Here is a 19,313-nt window from a genome sequence, read left to right on the forward strand (position 1 = left end):
TCATTTAGAAATGAACCTTGGTAAGAAGAATTAATGGGACTGTTAATTTCTATTTTTTACATTTTGGTAGTGTTCTGTGTCTGCTCTCCTCTTGGAAGGGCAGGAAGAAGATACTTTAAAAGTGAAAGCAAATAATTCAATAGATGAAGGACCTCTGGATTAACCATGAGAGTTTCATCCCTCTCTTCAAATGACTACCCTCGCCTGGTTTTTCAGATGAGTAGCAAATGCTAGATGTGGGGTCGGTCCATTGACACTAAGTTCATTTCACGGTTAGAGTCAGTCTCTGACCCTGGAAGCTCCAGTCTCCTTCGTGTAAAGGTTCCTCTACACAAAGCCTCACCGGGACCCCGTGAGCCGCACTGCGGGATTACCTGAGGGAAACCTCACTATCTTCTTTTCTTCCTTTCCTGGGGATACTCGGTAACCTCTTGAAATGTAACCTCTTCCAATCCCTGCCTCTTCCTGAACAGGAGAAAAATACCTTTCCAGCAACCCTGTCCCACTGAGAGAGTCTGGACCTTTCTCCAGCAGCGAATGCACATGTGCTTTTACAGACACGCCCACAAATGCATGCACACAGATTTTGTACGTCACCTCAGGGATTTCCAAGACCCTTCGATGGCTGTCCCAGTGTAACAAATCTGACACAGAGGACCTGGAAATCTCAAGTTTAAATGAAGAGACAGCTTTACCATAACCAGAAGGTGCAAATGAAGTTTACCAGAAGTGGCTTGGGCCGTTTAAAAACTTTTATCACCTTTTCTCACGTTCCCCATGAAGGATGCATTTAGGTCCAATTTATCACAAAATGATAGATACAGTCTGGACAGAGTCTGCAAAACTGCCTCTCCGTCAAACTGCACCTCTGCATCCCCTTTGAATGCAGTCTAAACTTTGCTCCTAAATTTGGAAAATGAAAGTATAGCAGCATCCTGAGAATATGCTCTAAAAACTAGGCCATCGCTAACCTATCACTAAATGGCATATTCTAACCCACCCTCACGGGCTAAACACATGAGCATCTGGAAGCTTTTTGGATTTTTCCCTGATAAGATTTAACCTCGCTTTATGTTTCCTCTCAAGTTCAATTATGAAAATGACTTAATTTGAAAATGCATTCTGTATTTAGTATCTTGGCACCTAAGCTTTTTGAAGCTATGTTCTGTGTGTGTAGAAAAGTTCAAAATATGCCTTTTTATTTTCTGAGAACATGTTAATTAGATATGACATTATCTTTTATTTGGTTAGGGTCCAGAACTGTCCAGGAGAAAAGTCATGTTTATATAGCTCTCAAATTAAAGTCACCTTGTATGCCTTTTCAGCAGTCTGGATTCCCTCCCAGAAGACTTGGGCCGTGAGGACAAATTCACTTCTGAACACAGGATCTGACTTGCACCAAATGTGATTGTCTCTCACCTCATTTTTCTAGGTGAGAAACTGGCCCTCAAATAAGCATTAATAAAGATACACTTTCAAGTCCGTTAAAGTAATTCTGTGCATGCTAAGAACATGGATGGCGCAATCCATCAATGATAGATACATCAATGATAGAACATCCAGAATAGCCCCTCTTAAGTAATCTGCAATACATTTATTCCCTCATCCAATAAATACATACTGATCACCTGCTATGAGCCAGATTCTGAAAAATACAATGTGTAAGTAAGAAAGAGATAGCACCTGAGAATTTATACCTACGTATCTAGGTGTGTGTGTGTGTGTGTGTGTGTGTGTGTTTATGTGTGGAGATGGAATATTAATCAAATAATCATGACAGACAGATGACAACACACTGTAGTGTCCTTAAGGTAAGTAGTAAGGAGAAGCCTCTGGAATAACATTCCATTAATGGAAGCAGCATGTGCTAAGTCTGCAAAGCAAAAGTGAGCTTGGCCTGTTTGGAGAGCAGAGAGGTAGCTAGTGTGGCACAGCAGGGGGTGGGGAGGCTTGAGAGGAACTTGGAGACCAAATAATGCAAGGGCCTTGTGGGCTACTTTAAGGAGTTTGGGTTTCACTCTTAGTTCTGGGGACGAGGAATCCATTAGTGAATTTAAAGCAGGGATGTGCCAGGAGCCGACTTATTTCCAGAAAGTTTGGTCTGGCTACCGTCTGGAGAATAGGTTGATGTGGGTGGGTGTAAAAGCAGAGAGCCAGTCAAGAGGCTACTGTGCAGACCAGGTGAGGGAGCCGGGGTGGCTTATACAAGGGGAAAAGCTGTGACAAGGGGGAGGGACAAGTAAAGTCAAAAGATATTTTGGTGCCAGATTTGATAGGCATTGCTGAAAGGCTGCACAGGGGAGAGGAGGAGGAGAAGGGGAAGCGGGGAGGGGGAAGGGGGAAGGGGGAGGGAGGAAGAGTTCTCAGAAACACAAATATCCACCTCCAGATCTCCAGCTTGAATAAACGCTTGGAAAGGAGGACCACATATTGAGTTGAATATCTCCAACACTAGCTGTTGTCACTATGTGGGTATTTTTGAAGCAGAATTTTTACTTCTGAGTATCAAATCAGGGCCAACTAGGAAAAAAGAAACGGTTTCAATTTTGAAAACTCCACAGAAATCCTTGGCCACATCTGGCTGTGAACCTGTGTCATAAGACCATTTAAAACAAAACTGTACCAACCTTCCTAAAACAAACGATTTCCTTATTACTGACAGGCCAGAGAAATTGGGAAGATGCAATGGACTTTATAAATGGAAATGGGGAAAAAAGTCAGCTCATTAGTATTTCACAGAATGATTTCAAAATGGAGGTACTTATAAAGTGAGCTGAAAATATTTGCTCGGAAGAGCAAATGAATACAGACAGCACTTAGGAGCTTAAATGATGAAAAGAATTCATGTGGCTTAAAAATGACAAATCAATCCATTTTTAAGGCAAAATTATTTACAGTTCATGTATCTGCCAAGACTGAAGGCCACTGCAGCGATTTACATGCACAACAGGAAAAACTGCAAGTGCTGATGAGGTATCAGGCCAATGTCATTAAAGGTTGCGCGAAAATCAGTCTCAAATACAAGCCAAAGCAGAGGATGGTCCTTCTTTTTGTCTCTCTCTTTTATCATTTATGGGTCTAAGTCAAATGATTTCTTCCAAAAGGCAAGAAAGAGGAGTTAATGGAGAAGAAAAGGAAAGTACTGATCGGATATGAAAATGAATTTCAGTTTATACTGAATGTTTTAATGGAGTCTAATACAACAGCAAAGTCTATTTTTTAAGGCTCCAAAGGGCCGAGGGTATGAGCTGCTGTGAGCAACAAGGGGCAAGGAGACTTACTTAAGTAACCCTAGGCCCTCTCCCATCTACCACTCTCAGTGCTTCTCCTTGTAGCTTGGAGCTTTGGTGGGTTGTGCTATGCCTTGGATCTGGGACAAGTGGCATTGGGGTGCTAAGGCCACCAGGAGAGTTTGACAAAGAGGCAGCATTCAGGAGGATTCAGGCTGGGGTCACTTACTGTGCACATTGTCTAAGATCTCTCCCTCGTATTTCTTAATGACTAGCTGTCAGCTATGTCCTTAGCATCCCTTCCACAGGAAAGGGACAGAGGACCATGGAACAGAAACCTGTCACTGTTGCTACCTTTCAGCTTGCTGCATTTGCTGATGACACTTCCTTGCCCATCACTTGGTGTCACCTATATGAAAACTTTCGGTGAGAACTCTTTTTTTTTTTTTTAAAGTGTTTATTTGGCTGCATCGGGTCTTAGTTGTGGCATGCAGGCTCTTCATTGCGGCACGCGGGCTTCTCTCTAGTTGTAGCGTGCGGGTTCTTTCTTCTCTAGTTGTGGCACACAGGCTCCAGAGTGCGTAGGCTCTGTAGTTTGGAGCACGCGGGCTCTCTAGTTGAGGCGCGCAAGCTCAGTAGTTGTGGCTCGCGGGCCCAGCCGCCCCGAGGCATGTGGGATCTGAGTTCCCCAACCAGGGATCAAACCTGGGTCCCCTGCACTGGAAGGTGGGTTCTTTACCACTGGACCACCAGGGAAGTCCCTGTGAGAAGTTTTTTAGGAACTAGGAAAACACTGTCTCCTTACTGAACACATTATGCTTTTTTTTTGATCTGAACATAAAAGCTAAGTAAATAATGTGGTTACCTATGCTGTGTAGGCTGCTGGGGAACTTGGAAGAATTCCATAGCTCTATCACAGTATCTAATTCATTTTTTTTATAGCTTTTTATGGCTTTGGATGACTACTTCACTTAGGTTATTATCATTAAGAGCTGAATGAGTTTTATTATGTGAGTCCTTGTTTTATGTTATATTTCTGCTTTGTTACCTTTTGAAAGTATATGCCCATCATACTTTAGGCCTCATGAGGAGGGTCTGTACAGATCTGCCTATTTATCTCTCCCCAGTTGTATGAGGACATGAATGTTTTCTGTTTTAGTTCCTGTTATATACTAGCACTGGGTCTGGCATGCAGGAGATACCCAATAAATATCTGTTGATGGAACAAATGCATAAAAAATTTTAGTGATTTGTGACAGTGAATCCTTTTTTTGAAAGGAGCAATCAATAAATCATTTATAAGCTCCAAGAAGAAGGGCACCATCTTATTTATTATATCATTTCCAATGGCTCACACCAAACCTGACACTTAGTAGTTTTTCAACACCAACTTGCTGAATGGAAGGATGAATGGATGAGTGGATAAAAGAGAAATGCATGGATAGATGAATGGATATATGATGGATGGACAGATGGATAAATGGACAAATGGACAGGTGAAAGAAGGGAGAAAGGAAGCAAGAGTTGGGAAATGAACTAGTGAAAAAACCTGGGTGACTACAGACCTAAAATTCAGGGTTTGGTGTGCTATTTAGAGTTTTCAATGCTCACACGCAAAATCCTTGTGTGTGATTTCGACCAAGAGTCTCCGTTAAACAAGTTTCCAGTCAGGATGATTAAAGTGGACCACCAAACCATTTTCCCAGTGAGGCCTAAAACCTGACAGCAAATATGTCTTATTTTTGCCTCTGCCATTTGGCAGAAAAATCCCTGATGCTATGGATGTCCAGGTATTAAATTAGTCAAATTTTATTAAGACATTGCCGTTGTCCCCCTTGAGTATTTAAACCATAAATTTAACATCTACCCTAAATCTAGCAGGTGAAATTGCTGATTGAGAGTAAGTTATAGAGGCTATTCAGGAGGGGAAACGAGATCAAAAAGAGAAGTCCTTCTGTTCTAATAAAAACCCAACTACTTAATTATTGAAAACCTTTATAGGAAAAAAAAAAAAGGTATGAGGGCAAAGGAAGCTGTCAGTCACATGAGCAAGCCAACAATTGCAGGAGCCTCTAAGAATAAAGAACAGACATGGTCCTGGGTTCAAACAGTATATCTCAGAGCTAATGGTAACTCTCAGCGTACCACAACCCAGGCACAATCAGTGTGCGTTTCATTCCGTAGCCCAACTGGCCCTGCCTGTCATTATAGGAATGACTTTCTGGAACCACGTCATCCAGCTTCCCCATGGATTCCCGCCGACCCTACCAGAAAAATCCCATCATCATCTGTCTCTCTAGCAGGACCTCATCAAAATTCAAACTGGGAAAGGGAAACAGCTTTCAACCCACCTGTACAGAACCCCCACTGATCACAGATGTTCACAAGGTTCCACTGGCAACAGCAGACCTTGGCTGATATCCCCCTACTTTTGTACAGCAGCTGCCAGAGTGCGCCAGCGGTGCTGTGAAAACCATCATCCCTGTCCTGGCAGAGAAGCCAGGGAAGGACAAGCCCCAAGCTGGGCGATGGTTCTTTTCTAACCCAGCAACACACCAGTCTCTTAGCTTGTGGTAATTAAGAGCCAGCAGACTGTGGGCAACGCAGTTAAGAGAGCTTTTCTTCCTAGGAATGCAGCCTGAGTAATTGGTTTGCTGCTTGTTCAGGACATGACTTCCTCCAAAATAAACGGTCATGGGGAATTCTCTTAACTGACTTGGTGAATGCAGGCTCTGCACCTGTTTGATACCCTTTGAGTTCAACGGGGAATTCCAAAACACTTTGGGGGAGAAGAGATGCAAATGACTCTACAAAAATCCTTTTGCACAGCAAGTTGAAATGGGATGCAAAACGAAACAGAACACCTTGCTACCCGATGTCATGCTGCGTGTGCCAAACTGTCCCCCCCTCAGTATACGCTTCTGGTCAAGACTCCATGCCATGTGGAGGGTGTAAAATAAGTCCATGCCTCAGGTAGCATGCTTGGGGCTGCGGGAGAGAAAAGGACGAGTGTTGCTAACTCAAGCTCATGTGACACATCTCTCAGATGTGCTTCTATTTTTCTGAAGGCTGAATAGGTTTCTGACTGTGACCCAGGGAGGGGGAGACATACACATACACACATACACGCACACACACAGGCTTTGGCATCTCTGTGGTTCCAATGTAGACACCTACCAGCACTTCTCAGCCTGGACATTAACACAAAACGACAAGGGAAGCAGCCCCGAAGTCACGTGTTCCCATCACCATGGCACCACGCCACGGGAATCAATTACTGCAGGTTTTTCTCTCTGGAGAACTTAGGAGTAGGGTTTACGAATGCAGGAAGCTCCCTCTCTCATCTCCTGAATAAACTTCTGCCTCTTGCTGCCAGGCTTGGAGACAGGTGGAAAGAATTCAGCTGCAGCACCGTAAGCTGCAAAGTTTTAAAGGTTCTCCGTTCCTGGATGGCAGAGGTTGTCAATTCCTCCTCCCCCCAATACTCTAAGCCACAAGGAAGTACACCCCTCTTTATCTTACTGTTAATGATTTTGGATGCTTCTTTCACCACCTCAATTTCACAGGCATCAGAGTTCCAGATTTTGAGGCTTTAAGTAGCATTTTAATTTGTTGTCAGTGCCCAGGGAGCAAAAGCTCACCACCACCAAGCGAAACGCTAGAGCCTCAAATCTATTAGCGAACATGTCGACTAGGTAATGCATCTTCAGGGAAACCAGATTAGAAAGGACAGCCTAACATTGATTTTTTTTTTTTTTTTAAAGACTCCTATACCTGCAGCACAATGCCACTAAAGCTGGCAAAACAACAAAGGATATTTCCACAACAAGGAAATGTCTTATTCTCAGGGCTGGGGCATTTTCCATGTGAGCATGGGCATATATACAGGGCTGAGCAATTCTTCCATAAACCTACAGGCTTTAAAATCCTTAAATAATTCATCATCCAGTGCAAAAGAAAGCTGAGGGAGGGAATCTACCCATGTGAATGGCTTGAAACACCAGCTGCGAGCAATGCTACTCAGGAAGCAGGTAGAGTTTTTTGTTTTTTCCTTCTCTCAAAAGAAACAGTAGCATTTGTATCAAGTTAAAACATCTAAGAAACTCATCCACTGGAATGAGAGTTGTGATGCATTTATACAGAGAAGATTCCAAACATGCATTCTTTATCCAGGCTCCCGCAGCCTGCCTACAAATCACTAGACAGTTAAAGACAGACCCCAATACCTTCTATACCAAACGGATCCCCAGAACTTAATAAAACGAGCCCTGGTTCTTGTCTCCTCCACCCACTCTAAAACACATTAAGTCCAGCCAGATAGCGTCCCCTCCCACCACCAGCCCCCCCCCACCCCCCCAAGTAACTGACAAGTCCTTACCGACTTTGGGCTCTTCTTGGGAACTGGCAGCCCTGGAAAAAATGCAACAAGGAGGGAAGCGGGGAAGAAATCATTAGCATATAAATGTTACCTTTTCCTTTAAGAACAATCCCCAGGTGTCTCATGGCAACCTAGCCATCTGCAGAGTTATGTCAGATTTCTCCCCAGCATCGGAGTTACCAGGCTGTTCATATCGAATCAAAGCAGAGGGAGGAGGACAGGGAGAGGCAGGAGATCTATCTGCATTAGCTATGCTGACTTGTACTGCAGCAGCCTGGAGGCTGGGAAAAGAAATTCACAGACCTCAGCGGCCTGGGAAATTGAACACTTGGACAGAATCTCAAATGCTCTTCTGGATTAAGAGCGACTTAATTTACAATTAAGTCCAGGATATTTCCTTTCCTTTCCACTTGTCAACTGAAGTGGACCAATCAGGACAGAGGAAGGGGGTGTATATTTAGTTTCAGAGGAGTAAATGGTTAAACTTAAATTTTTTTTTGGTCTTTCTTTCTTTTCTTCCTTGTTTTTAAATTTTCCCTCTGCCTTTTAGAAGAGGAAATGCCTTCTTTACTTGAATGAGCTGAACACCAAAACAAAAACGGATGCTCTTTTGCCAGAACAGAACACAAATCCAAGCTGGTTTAGGACACCCTCCGGATCGTCAAGCGCACCCCTTCACACATCACTCATCCGAGCAAACGCCTATGCAGCTTGCTGGGACTAGCCCCTCGAAAGCAGGCTGCTGGGGAATGAAAAGAGAAATTTCATGGAGCTGAGAGAAAAAGATAACAATGCAGAAAGAGAAAGGCAGAGGAGAAAAAGGGGCTCACTGAACCTTGCTGGCTCTTCCAAAACCCTGTCTTTAGTGGCAGGGTGAGAGCTGAAAGGGACCGCTGATCTCACTTCTGGGAAAGTCAGAAGCCACTAGGGGCAGACATGGAAAATCTGTCACCAAGGGGCTGTGGCAAAGGAGGGCTGGAAAGGAGAATAAAAACATTTATCAGTGTTTCGAAAGTAATCATTTCTGCAAGCAGTCCTCTCATTTTGTTTTCTAATTTTTGGTTTGAGCCGAGGTTAGAATACAAAATGCAGATTCCACCCATGTCAGGCACAATGCACGACCTGACGTATTGGGATCTGATGATTTGGCACCGGAAAGGTCAGCCTTTTTTAGAACATGATCCCTAGGTAGTGTAACTAACGATTTCAACTCTCTTGGAAGTGACTTGTCAAACCAGGAGCCGTGCTAAGTTCAGCGCAAGTAACAGGAGGCCGGGGCAGTGGGTGAGTAGGAGGAAGTCCCCCAGAGGAGCACTGCTAATGGGCCCCCTGCAAGAGGGGCGTGACAGGCAGTGGGGGCACTCTTCCGGCACGGCTCGTCACATCACCAAAAGGAGGTCACCACGGTCTGGCACAGTGGCTCTGGGACTTCAGAGTGCACACTGGAGGATGTGGCAGCTTCTTATCAATGCAGAATCCCAGGACCCACCTTCAGGGGCCAAGGAATCTGCAGTATGAACAAACATCCCAGAAGATTCCGACAAAGAAGGTTGGAGGACCCCATTTAAGGAAACCATAATACAGCAGAACGAAGATTATTACTCTTTCAAGTCCGGCAAACTTGGATAGGCTACCTTCAGTGAGCTGCTTTAAAGTCCCCTGCGCCTCAGTTTTTCAATTTATGAAGTGGAGAGAATAAGACTCATTGTACTCGTTGTGATAATTAAATAGACAAAATGCTTAAAAGCTTCATACCTGGCACAGAGCAGGCCCTCAAGTGTCAACCCCTTTTACCTTCCTTTGCTAATTTACACTATTCGGGAAAAAAAAAAAAGTGGTTATGGTTATCTTACCCTAATTAGGAAAAATCATTTGCCCAGCATGCTAAAATGCAAAAACTACGTAGGGGAAATATTTTGCCTATGGATGAGAATAACTGTCTTGAGCAATTTAGATGTCATTTTTCTTAAAAATAATTATTAGGTGCCTTAATTTGTTCATTAATGTGATTCCCTTAAGGAATTTTATCAAGTTATATTAGTTTGGGTCACTGTGTACACCTTAAAATGGTCAAATATCACACCTTTAAATACAGCTTTTTCCCTAATTCAGACTGAAGTTCTTAGTTCATTGGAATAAGCAACACTTCACTGGAGTGAGCTTTTACTAGACTTGATGTCACCCAAGATCCCAATGACCCTCTACAGAACTTTGTAAAGAATCTCCAACTAGTCAGGAGAAGTCAGGGAAAATGACTTCGATCCGCACTCTGCCCATCATTTCTAAAACTCTGACCATCTTAAATTCTCCACCTGTTAAGATTTTCATGTATCAAATAAACAGCACCGTGGATTCTCTATCAGAGAGAAACACTCGCACACACATCCAAAGGTTATGCAGGTACAAGGATGCTCAGTGCAGCACGGTTGGTATAAAGGGAACCTGGAAATGACTGGAAATTCTAGATAAACTCAGGGACACCCAACCTATGAAGCCGTCCGCAGAGGTTAAAAGGTATGAGCTAACTCTATGGGTAACAGCATGGATGGTCTCCAAACTATAACGTTGAATGAGAACAGCACGAGGCAGAAGGGCAGCCATAGGAGGCAGGTGTTAAACATATTCAGACACACACCCTCTCCTTGACTGTCACACATGAAACTGGTAACTGAAGTACTGTATTTCCGGTGGGGAGAGAAGGGGGCCGGGATCGGATAGACTAGTTTAAGCAGACTTCAGCCTTAATCTAGAATTTTTTTCAACAACACCATATTCACATCTTGCTGAGGCAATAAAATATTAATTTAAAAATAAACATTAATTAATTCAGAGCTATTCAGGTAGACTGAAAATAGCTGGGCAGACCTGATGGGAAGCACTAAAAGAGATCACTGGAAGAATTCTCCAAGACCGAGAAATCCTGGTATGTGGCCCTTGTCTAGCTGGAGGTGACCGCAGCCATCCCACGCTGGATGGGTGACAGAAAGCAGCACGATCCCACACTTGATGACGCATCAGTGGTTTTCATTAGGGCAAAGGCACACTTTGTGCTCCCAGTGGAAGCGGGAAGCTTACTTGTAGGAATCGTGTCACATATTACATAGGAGGCATATGGACAGAAACAGCACCTGTCCTAATAGGCTCGTCTGCGCCCTTCAGGGAGAGGAAGGGGAATTTTGAGAAGAGGCAGCAGAAAGAATCCACGGACAGCACCATCTGCTCTTAGAGCCTGGGAGGTGGCAAATGCTACTTCAAAGGGATCCCAGAAAATTTCACGGGAAAGTGTACCTTCAAAGTGGGAGTCTAAGTGTGATCTACAGAAGTGAGAAAAGCTTGGAACCTGAATTTCTCAAGTTCCCAATGAAAAAGGTGTCCCTTTGGAGAAAACAAATGGCAAATTCTTTGCTAGTGACTGAGATCTGACCAATCAACGTGAGGAGGAGGAGGAATCTCTTTCCCTTAAATATCAAGGCCATAAACTACACTACTGAACATGTTCTCATATAACTAAATGGCAAATGTTATTCTTGGTGGAATTTTAAAAAGGTTGTACACAAAAGTTTATATGAAAAAAGTAAAAAATGTAACAGAATACATAAGCATTTGGAAACGAAGAATAGAAGAAGGTTATACACTTAAACTGTGTGTTCTTGGGCTCATGAGATCATGAATGGCTTTATTACCTATTTTAGAAACTTCTACAACAAGAAAAGCTTTATTTACTTATGAACATAGACATACCCACAGATACCACAACAAACAAAAGTCTATACTGCCTCTGTAAGACAAATGCAGCAAATTTCAGAACATTTTATTGCATTTTTAAATCTCTAGAGCCATCACTGACCTCTACATCCTCCAAGACTTGCTTACTTTTTCCCAAAATGAATATACACATAATGAGTTTCTTTAAGCATCCTATTGAAATTAAGACTTGTGTTTGTCCTAGTGACTAAATGGAAACAGGGAAGACATCAGAGAGCTCAGCTGGGCTATCAGGAAGCCAAAAAGAAGCCAATCACTGCCATTTTGGCACCGAGATGAACAAAACCTGAGATGCTGGGAAAGAGACTGTACTTCCCTGGACCTCATTTCTTCTAGGTTTAAAGGAAGTGAGAATGTCAATCAACCTCACTATCTGAAAGAAGCAAGAAAAATCGTGCAAAGGGCTTGGAAAGGGTGAATCCTAAAGTCATTGTCAAATGCAAAGTGGATCTTCAAATAACAAAACTGTACTGTGTCATCAATCTACTTTGGTTTCATTGTGATATTCATCCCCTTTGTACTTGGTTTCTAGATTTGAGCATTTTAATGGAAACATTTGGTTTCCTCCTCAGCATTCTGACAAACACTATGTCACTAATCCACAGGTCATCAAACACATGGGATTCTTTAGAGGGTTGTGTAGCAAAGGGCTGCATTAACAACTGTCCTGGTGCTGAATACGGTAATGCCATGTGTAAGAAGCAAGTAACTTATATATATTTAGAAAGAGACAGAGTTAGTTCATGGAGCCCACGGAAAGCCACAGAAAGGAGAAGACTGAGAACTTGGCCAGGGGCTAGTCTTAGATTCCAAAGAGGCTAAGACTACTTCTGAGCACATTTTCATTTCAGGCCCCACTAGCCTTCTCTCTTATTCTAAAACCCATCAACACATAGTCCTAAATGTAGGACTCAAAGATTACAGCTGACTTTAACTCACTAAACTTATCATTAGGAGTTTGTATTAAGAGAACAAGCAGAGAGTCTCACAGTGATTTACATAAAAAAGATGTTCAACACAGTGTTATTTAAAGAAGATAGAAAATGGAAACAATCTGAATTTCCAAGAACAAAGGAATGAGCAAACATATTGTTATATCAACAAGATGAAAATTTATGAATTCATTAAAAATGAATGGATTGTAAAAGTGAAGACTGTTTAGTGACATGGGAAAATGGTAATGACATAAGATATGAAAAGCAGATTAAAAACTGCCAGAGGATATAAATTCATTGTTAAAAAATAGATATATGTATATATCACACATACATCATACACTCAAAGACTAGAGGAAGATGTATTAAAATGTTGCTTCAGAATGCTAGCATGAATAGATCATTCATATTCTTATTTCTGGTATTTTCCAGACTTTACATACAATAGAGCTGTAATCATAAACAGCTAATTGTTACTGAATGTTGCAGCCATACTGTGTGTGCTTGGACAATGGGATATACCTATCAGCTTTAGTGCAGTGCTAGATTAAAAAATAACTGGAATTTTTTCTAGCTCTCTCTTGGCTCAGTGACTGCCATTTCTACTCAAGTGTCTGTGCTACTTACTAAATTACTGGGCCATGGCCTTGATTGAAAATGGGATAAAAAGCTGTTAGAGACTCTCTGAAGCAAAGCTTCACAGAAGCACACAATTTTGCATACAAATTCAAGGAGCCTCTAAAACCTTGACCAGGGACCCTGAGAAACCCATTCTACGGGGGTCTATAATCCTCAGGTTAAATCATCTCCTCCAAGCACATGGCTATGGTGTTAGAGTTCCCAGGGTGAGGTTCACTTTAGCTGAGTTTGTGCCTCTAAGAAGAACAGTGTATGTAAGATACTTCATCTGCAAATAGAGGGGACAATGAGAAGGATCAAGCAGAAAGGGAAAAGTTCCATTGCTTGCTTCTCCTTCTCCTTTCTTGGGAAGATCTAAAGGGCACAGCTAAAAAAAATTTGAGGACAGATACTGCATTAAAGAACACACCAGAACGCTAATATTTATCAGCAAAACTGCTGCTGCGTGAAAATATTATGAACCTAGTAGGTAATGATGATGGATCCAAATACTAAGAGATCAGCGAGGTACAGATGGGAAGGGGTGCGGGAAAAACAGAGTGAGAAAATCTGTGATTTTCCTGGCAATGCAGAATTGATGATTATTTGACTGCAAACCAGTGGCTCTAAACAATTAACATTAATGGTCAGTAACCTTTCTAAAAAAAGCCATCTGCACCATTCTCTGCCAATTAGTATTTTGTTTGTTTTGTTTAATACACAATATACAAACCATGAAATAAATTTAAATTGCCCTTGCCTTACTGGTGAAATGCTAATAAGGACAGCTCAGAAAACTGAAAAAGGCAGGTACAGTCAGCCCTAGTTCTTTCCACTGAGGGCAGGAAGGAAATTAGGGAAAATGCACTCACTCATTTAGGCAAACTGGGCTAAGGGCCTACTATGTGCCAAGAGCTGGCATGAGATAAAGCACTGAACTAAACCTATAAGGTCCTGTTTTCAAAGTGCTCACATTCTGTGGGGAAACAGAGAAGAAACAACTTCGCAAATAATTTCAGAGTGATAACTTCAGTGATGAAAACGAAGCAGGATAATGGAACAGTAGCCTGGGATGCATGGCTAGTTTATACTCGTTGGCCAAGCATGTCTTTCTTGAAGAGAGAGTATTTGAGCTAAGACCTGAATCACGAGAAGGGACCATCCATGTACCTATTCATCCATGCAAGATTTATTGAGCTCTGCCATATGCCTAGTGAAGCATGACTCAAGAGATAAAGGTAAATCAGACATGGCCCTGACCTGGACGACTTCATAGTCTGTCTTAAAAGAGAAAGAAGCAAAGCAGCACTTATAATGCAGTGTGGTCAGTGCTAAGTGCTGTGATAAGAGGGAGCGCCATTGCTCTTGGGAGCAGGAGAAAAGAAAGCGAATCCATTGTGAAGAAGGGGGCAGACAGGACAATGAACACTGAGGGAGGGCCAGCATTTAAACACGGGGTCAAGGGGTTGGGAGCAACATGCAATAATTGATGCTAGATTGAATAATGATGACGACTTTTTATTTAAGGGTTTTTTTCTCCCCCTAAATTAGTGTGCCAGCATAAACTCAAGGCCAAGTTTAAAACCAGAGTACATTTCCAATGAAGGACCTTACAAACACGATATATCAGAAAACTGAATCCATAAAACCAAATAGAAAATGGTTCTAATTTAGACGTTTCATTTTTTTTTCTCCTTCCTCTAGCCAAATACCATCATCAACCCTGCAGCATAATTTTTCAATGCAAATATGATACCAATTGCCAAGAACGAGAGCATCAGACTCCATGTCTCCAAAAAGATGAAGACATTCTTTCCTTTGGGGACCTCATAATGGTCATTATGAAATATTACAGCCATCATAATTTAAAGAGACAGTTGGACTTCCGACGTATGGACTAAGTAGCTCCCAATGCTGTGTCAGGTGGCATTTTGTTAAGAAGATTAAGAATATAGTTGTACAGCTTTACAGCTATGGAGAAGTCTGCTTCAATTACACAGTACATATAGCCTAATAAATATGTCCTGAAGAGAAATAAATGGCTTGCAAGGCTGCTGATTGCTAATGGTTTACAGAGCCTTTCACCTCAAAGTCATAAGCCTTGAATTGGCACAGGTGAGGACAGACAGGGGTCATTAATACTTTGGGCTGCTCCAAAACCTAGGTAAGATGGATGAATTGCCCTCATGCAATTCCTAAAAGATAAATGGTCATTTCAAAAAGGGTACCATTGAAATAACATGGATAGTCCTACTGTTGGCTTTTGAAAACCTGAAAAACACCTTGAAGGGTCACCAACTCAGCTTCTCTTCTCATTTGTTAAAAAATAAGTAAATAGGGGCTTCCCTGGTGGCGCAGTGGTTGAGAATCTGCCTGCCAATGCAGGGGACACGGGTTCGAGCCCTGGTCCGGGAAGATCCCACATGCCGCAGAGCACCTAAGTCCATGCACCACAGCTACTGACCCTGCGCTCTGGAGCCTGCGAGCCACAACTACTGAGCCTGTGTGCCGCAACTACTGAAGCCCACGTGCCCTACAGCCCGTGCTCCACAACAAGAGAAGCCACCACAATGAGAGGCCCGTGCACCCCAATGAAGAGTAGCCCGCGCTCGCCGCAACTAGAGAAAGCTCGTACGCAGCAACAAAGACCCAACGCAGCCAAAAATAAATTGAAAAAAAAAAAAAAGTCCACTAATTTGTCATGTTGTACTATGAGGCCAATCTTTGTTCTCCAGGGAATATTCCTACCAAGATCTACTTAAAAGGGTGGAATTAAGCCAGTTTTTCAAATGGTTCCAGGAAAGCCCTCTAACTCTATGTGGGTTGGAAATGTTTGTAATTTGGGTATTTGGGATAAGATCTTACCTTAGTCTATAAATGCTTCTACCTCTTAGGAAGACTCCCCAGCTGGCTCTCCTACCACCCGTATTTCAAATTTGAATTGCTTTTTGCACAAATGCTTAAGGGTTGGCCCTGTTATACCCATTCTTTCTTATCAACAGTTCATCGAGGTCTCCCTGGGATGGGAGAGACAACTTGTCTCCAGGTCACTGCCTCCAAAGTTAAAAGTTTGACTTTTAGCTGCATAGGATGTATGGTGAGGATTATGAAACAATAGCTCAAAATAGCTCATTGAAAGAAAAAACCGATAAGGATTCTTTTCCTGGGGTGAAAAAACAGGATGCTGTGTGGGCCCTTATTTTAAGATCACTGGCCCCAAAGGGAAACCTATCACTGTAATTGGTGCCAAGACGTTTCTAGGTTAAAAAAAAAAAAAAAAAATACATGCCAGGATCCTTTTCTTCAGGATTACTGACTTTTAGAATGATTCTTATCGTGGCTGCTTATTTTTAGCAATGTAAGTTAGGCACAGGACCAAGTAAGAGATCCAGGAGGGTATCCTGAGTTTTCTACTTACAGGACACCAAATCCCTAAAATCTGAAGCCCTTCTTGAGGCTTCTTTATTTTTCTTACCATGTTCATCTCCAAAATGTATCCTGAAATGTCTGTTCATCTCCACCGCCACCGCCTTTTCTTGCCTAGGTGATGGCAAGCGCCAAAATCCTGGTCTCTCTGTTTTATTCTTCATCCCCTTTAATGCGTTATCCACACAGAGGCCAGAGACATCTTTCTACAGCATAAATCAGACTATATGGACTCCTGACTACATATCCCTGTGGCTTCCCAACACAGTTTCAACAAAACACAAACTCTTTCTGTGTCCCACAAAGCCCTCCTCACTCTGAGCCCGCCTGCCTCTTTAAATCCCAGCACTCTTCCCCTTGATCGTGCACCCCAGCCAGACTGGCACTCTCTCCACTTCTGGGCTCATTCCTTTCATTCCTCTGGGCATTTTCACTGGCTGTTCCCTCTGTCTGGAACACTGTGCCTGCAGTCTACGTGGGAGCAGCTTGTTCTCATCACTCAGGGCTCTCCTCAAATGTCACTTCCTCAGAGAAGCCATCCAGGGATCCAGGCCATCAGCAGATTGGAAACGACCTTTTTCGTCCCACTGTATTCACACAGCCCAATTTGTTTTCATAGACCCTGTGGCTCTCTAAAATTAATACATTTGTTTACTTGTTTATCATTTATATTGTTTATTGTTATCATTTACTTATTTATTGTCTCCATTTCAGGGACCTTGTATCTTATGCTAGGGGTAGCCTCCCCGCCCTTGAACGGGATCTGGTCCCCAGTTCGATAAATATCTTTGGAAGGCATGCATGACTGCTGGGAGCTCCTGAAGTGAGTTTGTGTCTTGAGGGATGCGGGAAGAGTGGATGAGGTAGAGGGGAGGGCGGCTTGGCCCCTCTTTTGATCACCATCATCACTGCTTCACCATCATCACTGCTGCGACTACTTAACAGCTCTTGATCCCTGGGCTGCTCCCTGATTTACTGGTGAGCTGCCAGGCTCGGCTGACTCACCGCCACCTCCCTCTGCGCGGACAGCAAGGTTCCGCTGTGCCACCTTGTGTTCTAAATTCCTTATCACAACGGATGGGAAGCGCTCAACTCTCAGACTTAACTGGAGGCTCACAAAGCAACCCCAAGCCCAACAGTTATGGGTCCCAGCAAATGAGTGTGTTCTCAGGGGCTCTTGGAGAATCTAAGCACATTTTCAGTTAAGGACACCTTCAGGTCTTTCTTTAGAAAAGTAACTTTTATGACAACACTGAGTTAAAAAGCTCCATATGTCTCACCCTTCCCCACAGAAGGCAAACACACACTGATGAAAACTATTTCAGGTTCCGTTCTTCAGCCAAATCCATGAATCTCTGGAGCAGTTTTAACAGCCTTATTGGGTGTGACAATCACTTTTCTGCCACAATGTACTTCTGCCAAATAGGACGGCAATTTTCCTGTCTGCTCGGTAAGGGCGTCTATTATTCAGCCATTTCAATTAACTTCATTACCGAACTGCTTAATTGCGACGGAAGCCACCGCCGGCACCGAATCAAACTTGACTCCCATCTCTTAAATTTAGAAGATCGTATTAGCTTTGGAAGGCAGGGGTCATGGTTAACAACCGCAAGGGGATCCGACTTGTGAGTCCAGAAGCACTGCATTATTCAAAGCGTCTGGCAGTCAGACCTAAAGAGCCATTTACTAAAGAGTCATGTTTTTCTAAAGAGCAAAGGACATATGATGAGCAGCCCCATTCATCTCCCATGGAGATATTAAATGTCTTCAAAATCCTCTTGCTGAAACAATATCTGCCCTGGTCTAAGTGATTATGTGAATTACAGAGGAAAAAAAGCTGTTGCCTTGACTTTGTCAGTTTCTAATGATTGCTGCCCCATACAGCTATGGGAAGCAGTAGAAGCGTATGCTTTGTTCAACTATTAGATTTCAGGATTCAGTGAGTCAATCAATACTCATTTCGCCACGTGGATTTGCTTAAAGGCAGAATGTGGGAATCAGTTTCACTCCCATACACCCCAACACACACACTGTCCCCACTCAGGATGAATATCAATTAGAAAGAACTTTTATCGGTCAAGTACATTTAAGAGGCAGGGGAAATTCAAGGACTGCAAGGCCATTTAATGAAATATTTTAGCTGGGAACGAGATATACAACAGGGCACTGCTGTGAAGAAGTACACTGCATTTATGGCAGGGAAGAGTAAGTAACAGAAATTCACACTGGAAACAACATAGATGATCCCCCAGTAAGCATTTATAGTGCAGAAGATACTCAACACGTTTCTCATGGCAGAGATCAAATGCCAGAATCCTTTTGCTCCCTCTCCTGTTTGATTTTGGCAGGGTTTTTTGTTTTTTTTTTGTTTTTTTTAAGGAAATGAGGCTCTAAACAGGTTTAGAACTTAATGTAAATACACTGGAAATGGATTTTTAAAAGCTGTCATAAAGTTTTTGAGACTGCTTTTTATACGGAAGGAATTAGCCATGGATATTTTCAGGTGCCCCATGCACACTGAATGTGTACAGTTCACCCAATTTTTCTCTTGCTTTTGGATTGAACATTCCCTGGGTTACCCTAATAACTTATACATGACAAAGAATTTCTGAAAGAGTCTAAGCAAAAAAACGTAGTATTTTGTAGGCGCAACACAGAGAAAAGTGATGAATCCATCCCTGGCCTTGAGCTCACGCTCAGCTTCTCCCTAAATTAAGAGACCATGGAAGCACTTGGTAAGACAAAGGCAGAGGTTCCCATTGCCCTTCCCATGGTTTGGATTCTAGACCGCCACTCACACATTACTTCCAAGCATCTACCCTCCTTTCCTCTTCTCTCCCTAACTTCCTGACAGCCTCCTTCCCTACAGCAGTGATTCCTGCATTTTAGATTTCAGGGACCAGCAAATTTTCACTAAACAGATTTGAGCGACTGGTCACAAGATGCCAATTCCTTATTCTG

The 19,313-nt window shown here is 42.7% G+C and overlaps 1 protein-coding gene across 15 annotated transcripts in view; it reads right to left on the bottom strand.

Moving 5' to 3' along the window:
- The window catches only part of MAGI1 (membrane associated guanylate kinase, WW and PDZ domain containing 1), a 610,393-nt gene that overhangs the window by 37,911 nt on the left and 553,169 nt on the right, over positions 1-19,313 (bottom strand). For all 15 annotated transcript variants that reach the window (XM_036868494.1, XM_036868484.1, XM_036868492.1 and 12 more), the window contains one exon: positions 7,609-7,640. In XM_036868494.1, coding sequence (XP_036724389.1) covers positions 7,609-7,640 — 32 coding nt within the window. The remainder of the gene's footprint in view (positions 1-7,608; positions 7,641-19,313) is intronic.

Source organism: Balaenoptera musculus, chromosome 11 (assembly GCF_009873245.2).
Source record: "Balaenoptera musculus isolate JJ_BM4_2016_0621 chromosome 11, mBalMus1.pri.v3, whole genome shotgun sequence".
In the NCBI taxonomy this organism is placed as follows: domain Eukaryota; kingdom Metazoa; phylum Chordata; class Mammalia; order Artiodactyla; family Balaenopteridae; genus Balaenoptera; species Balaenoptera musculus.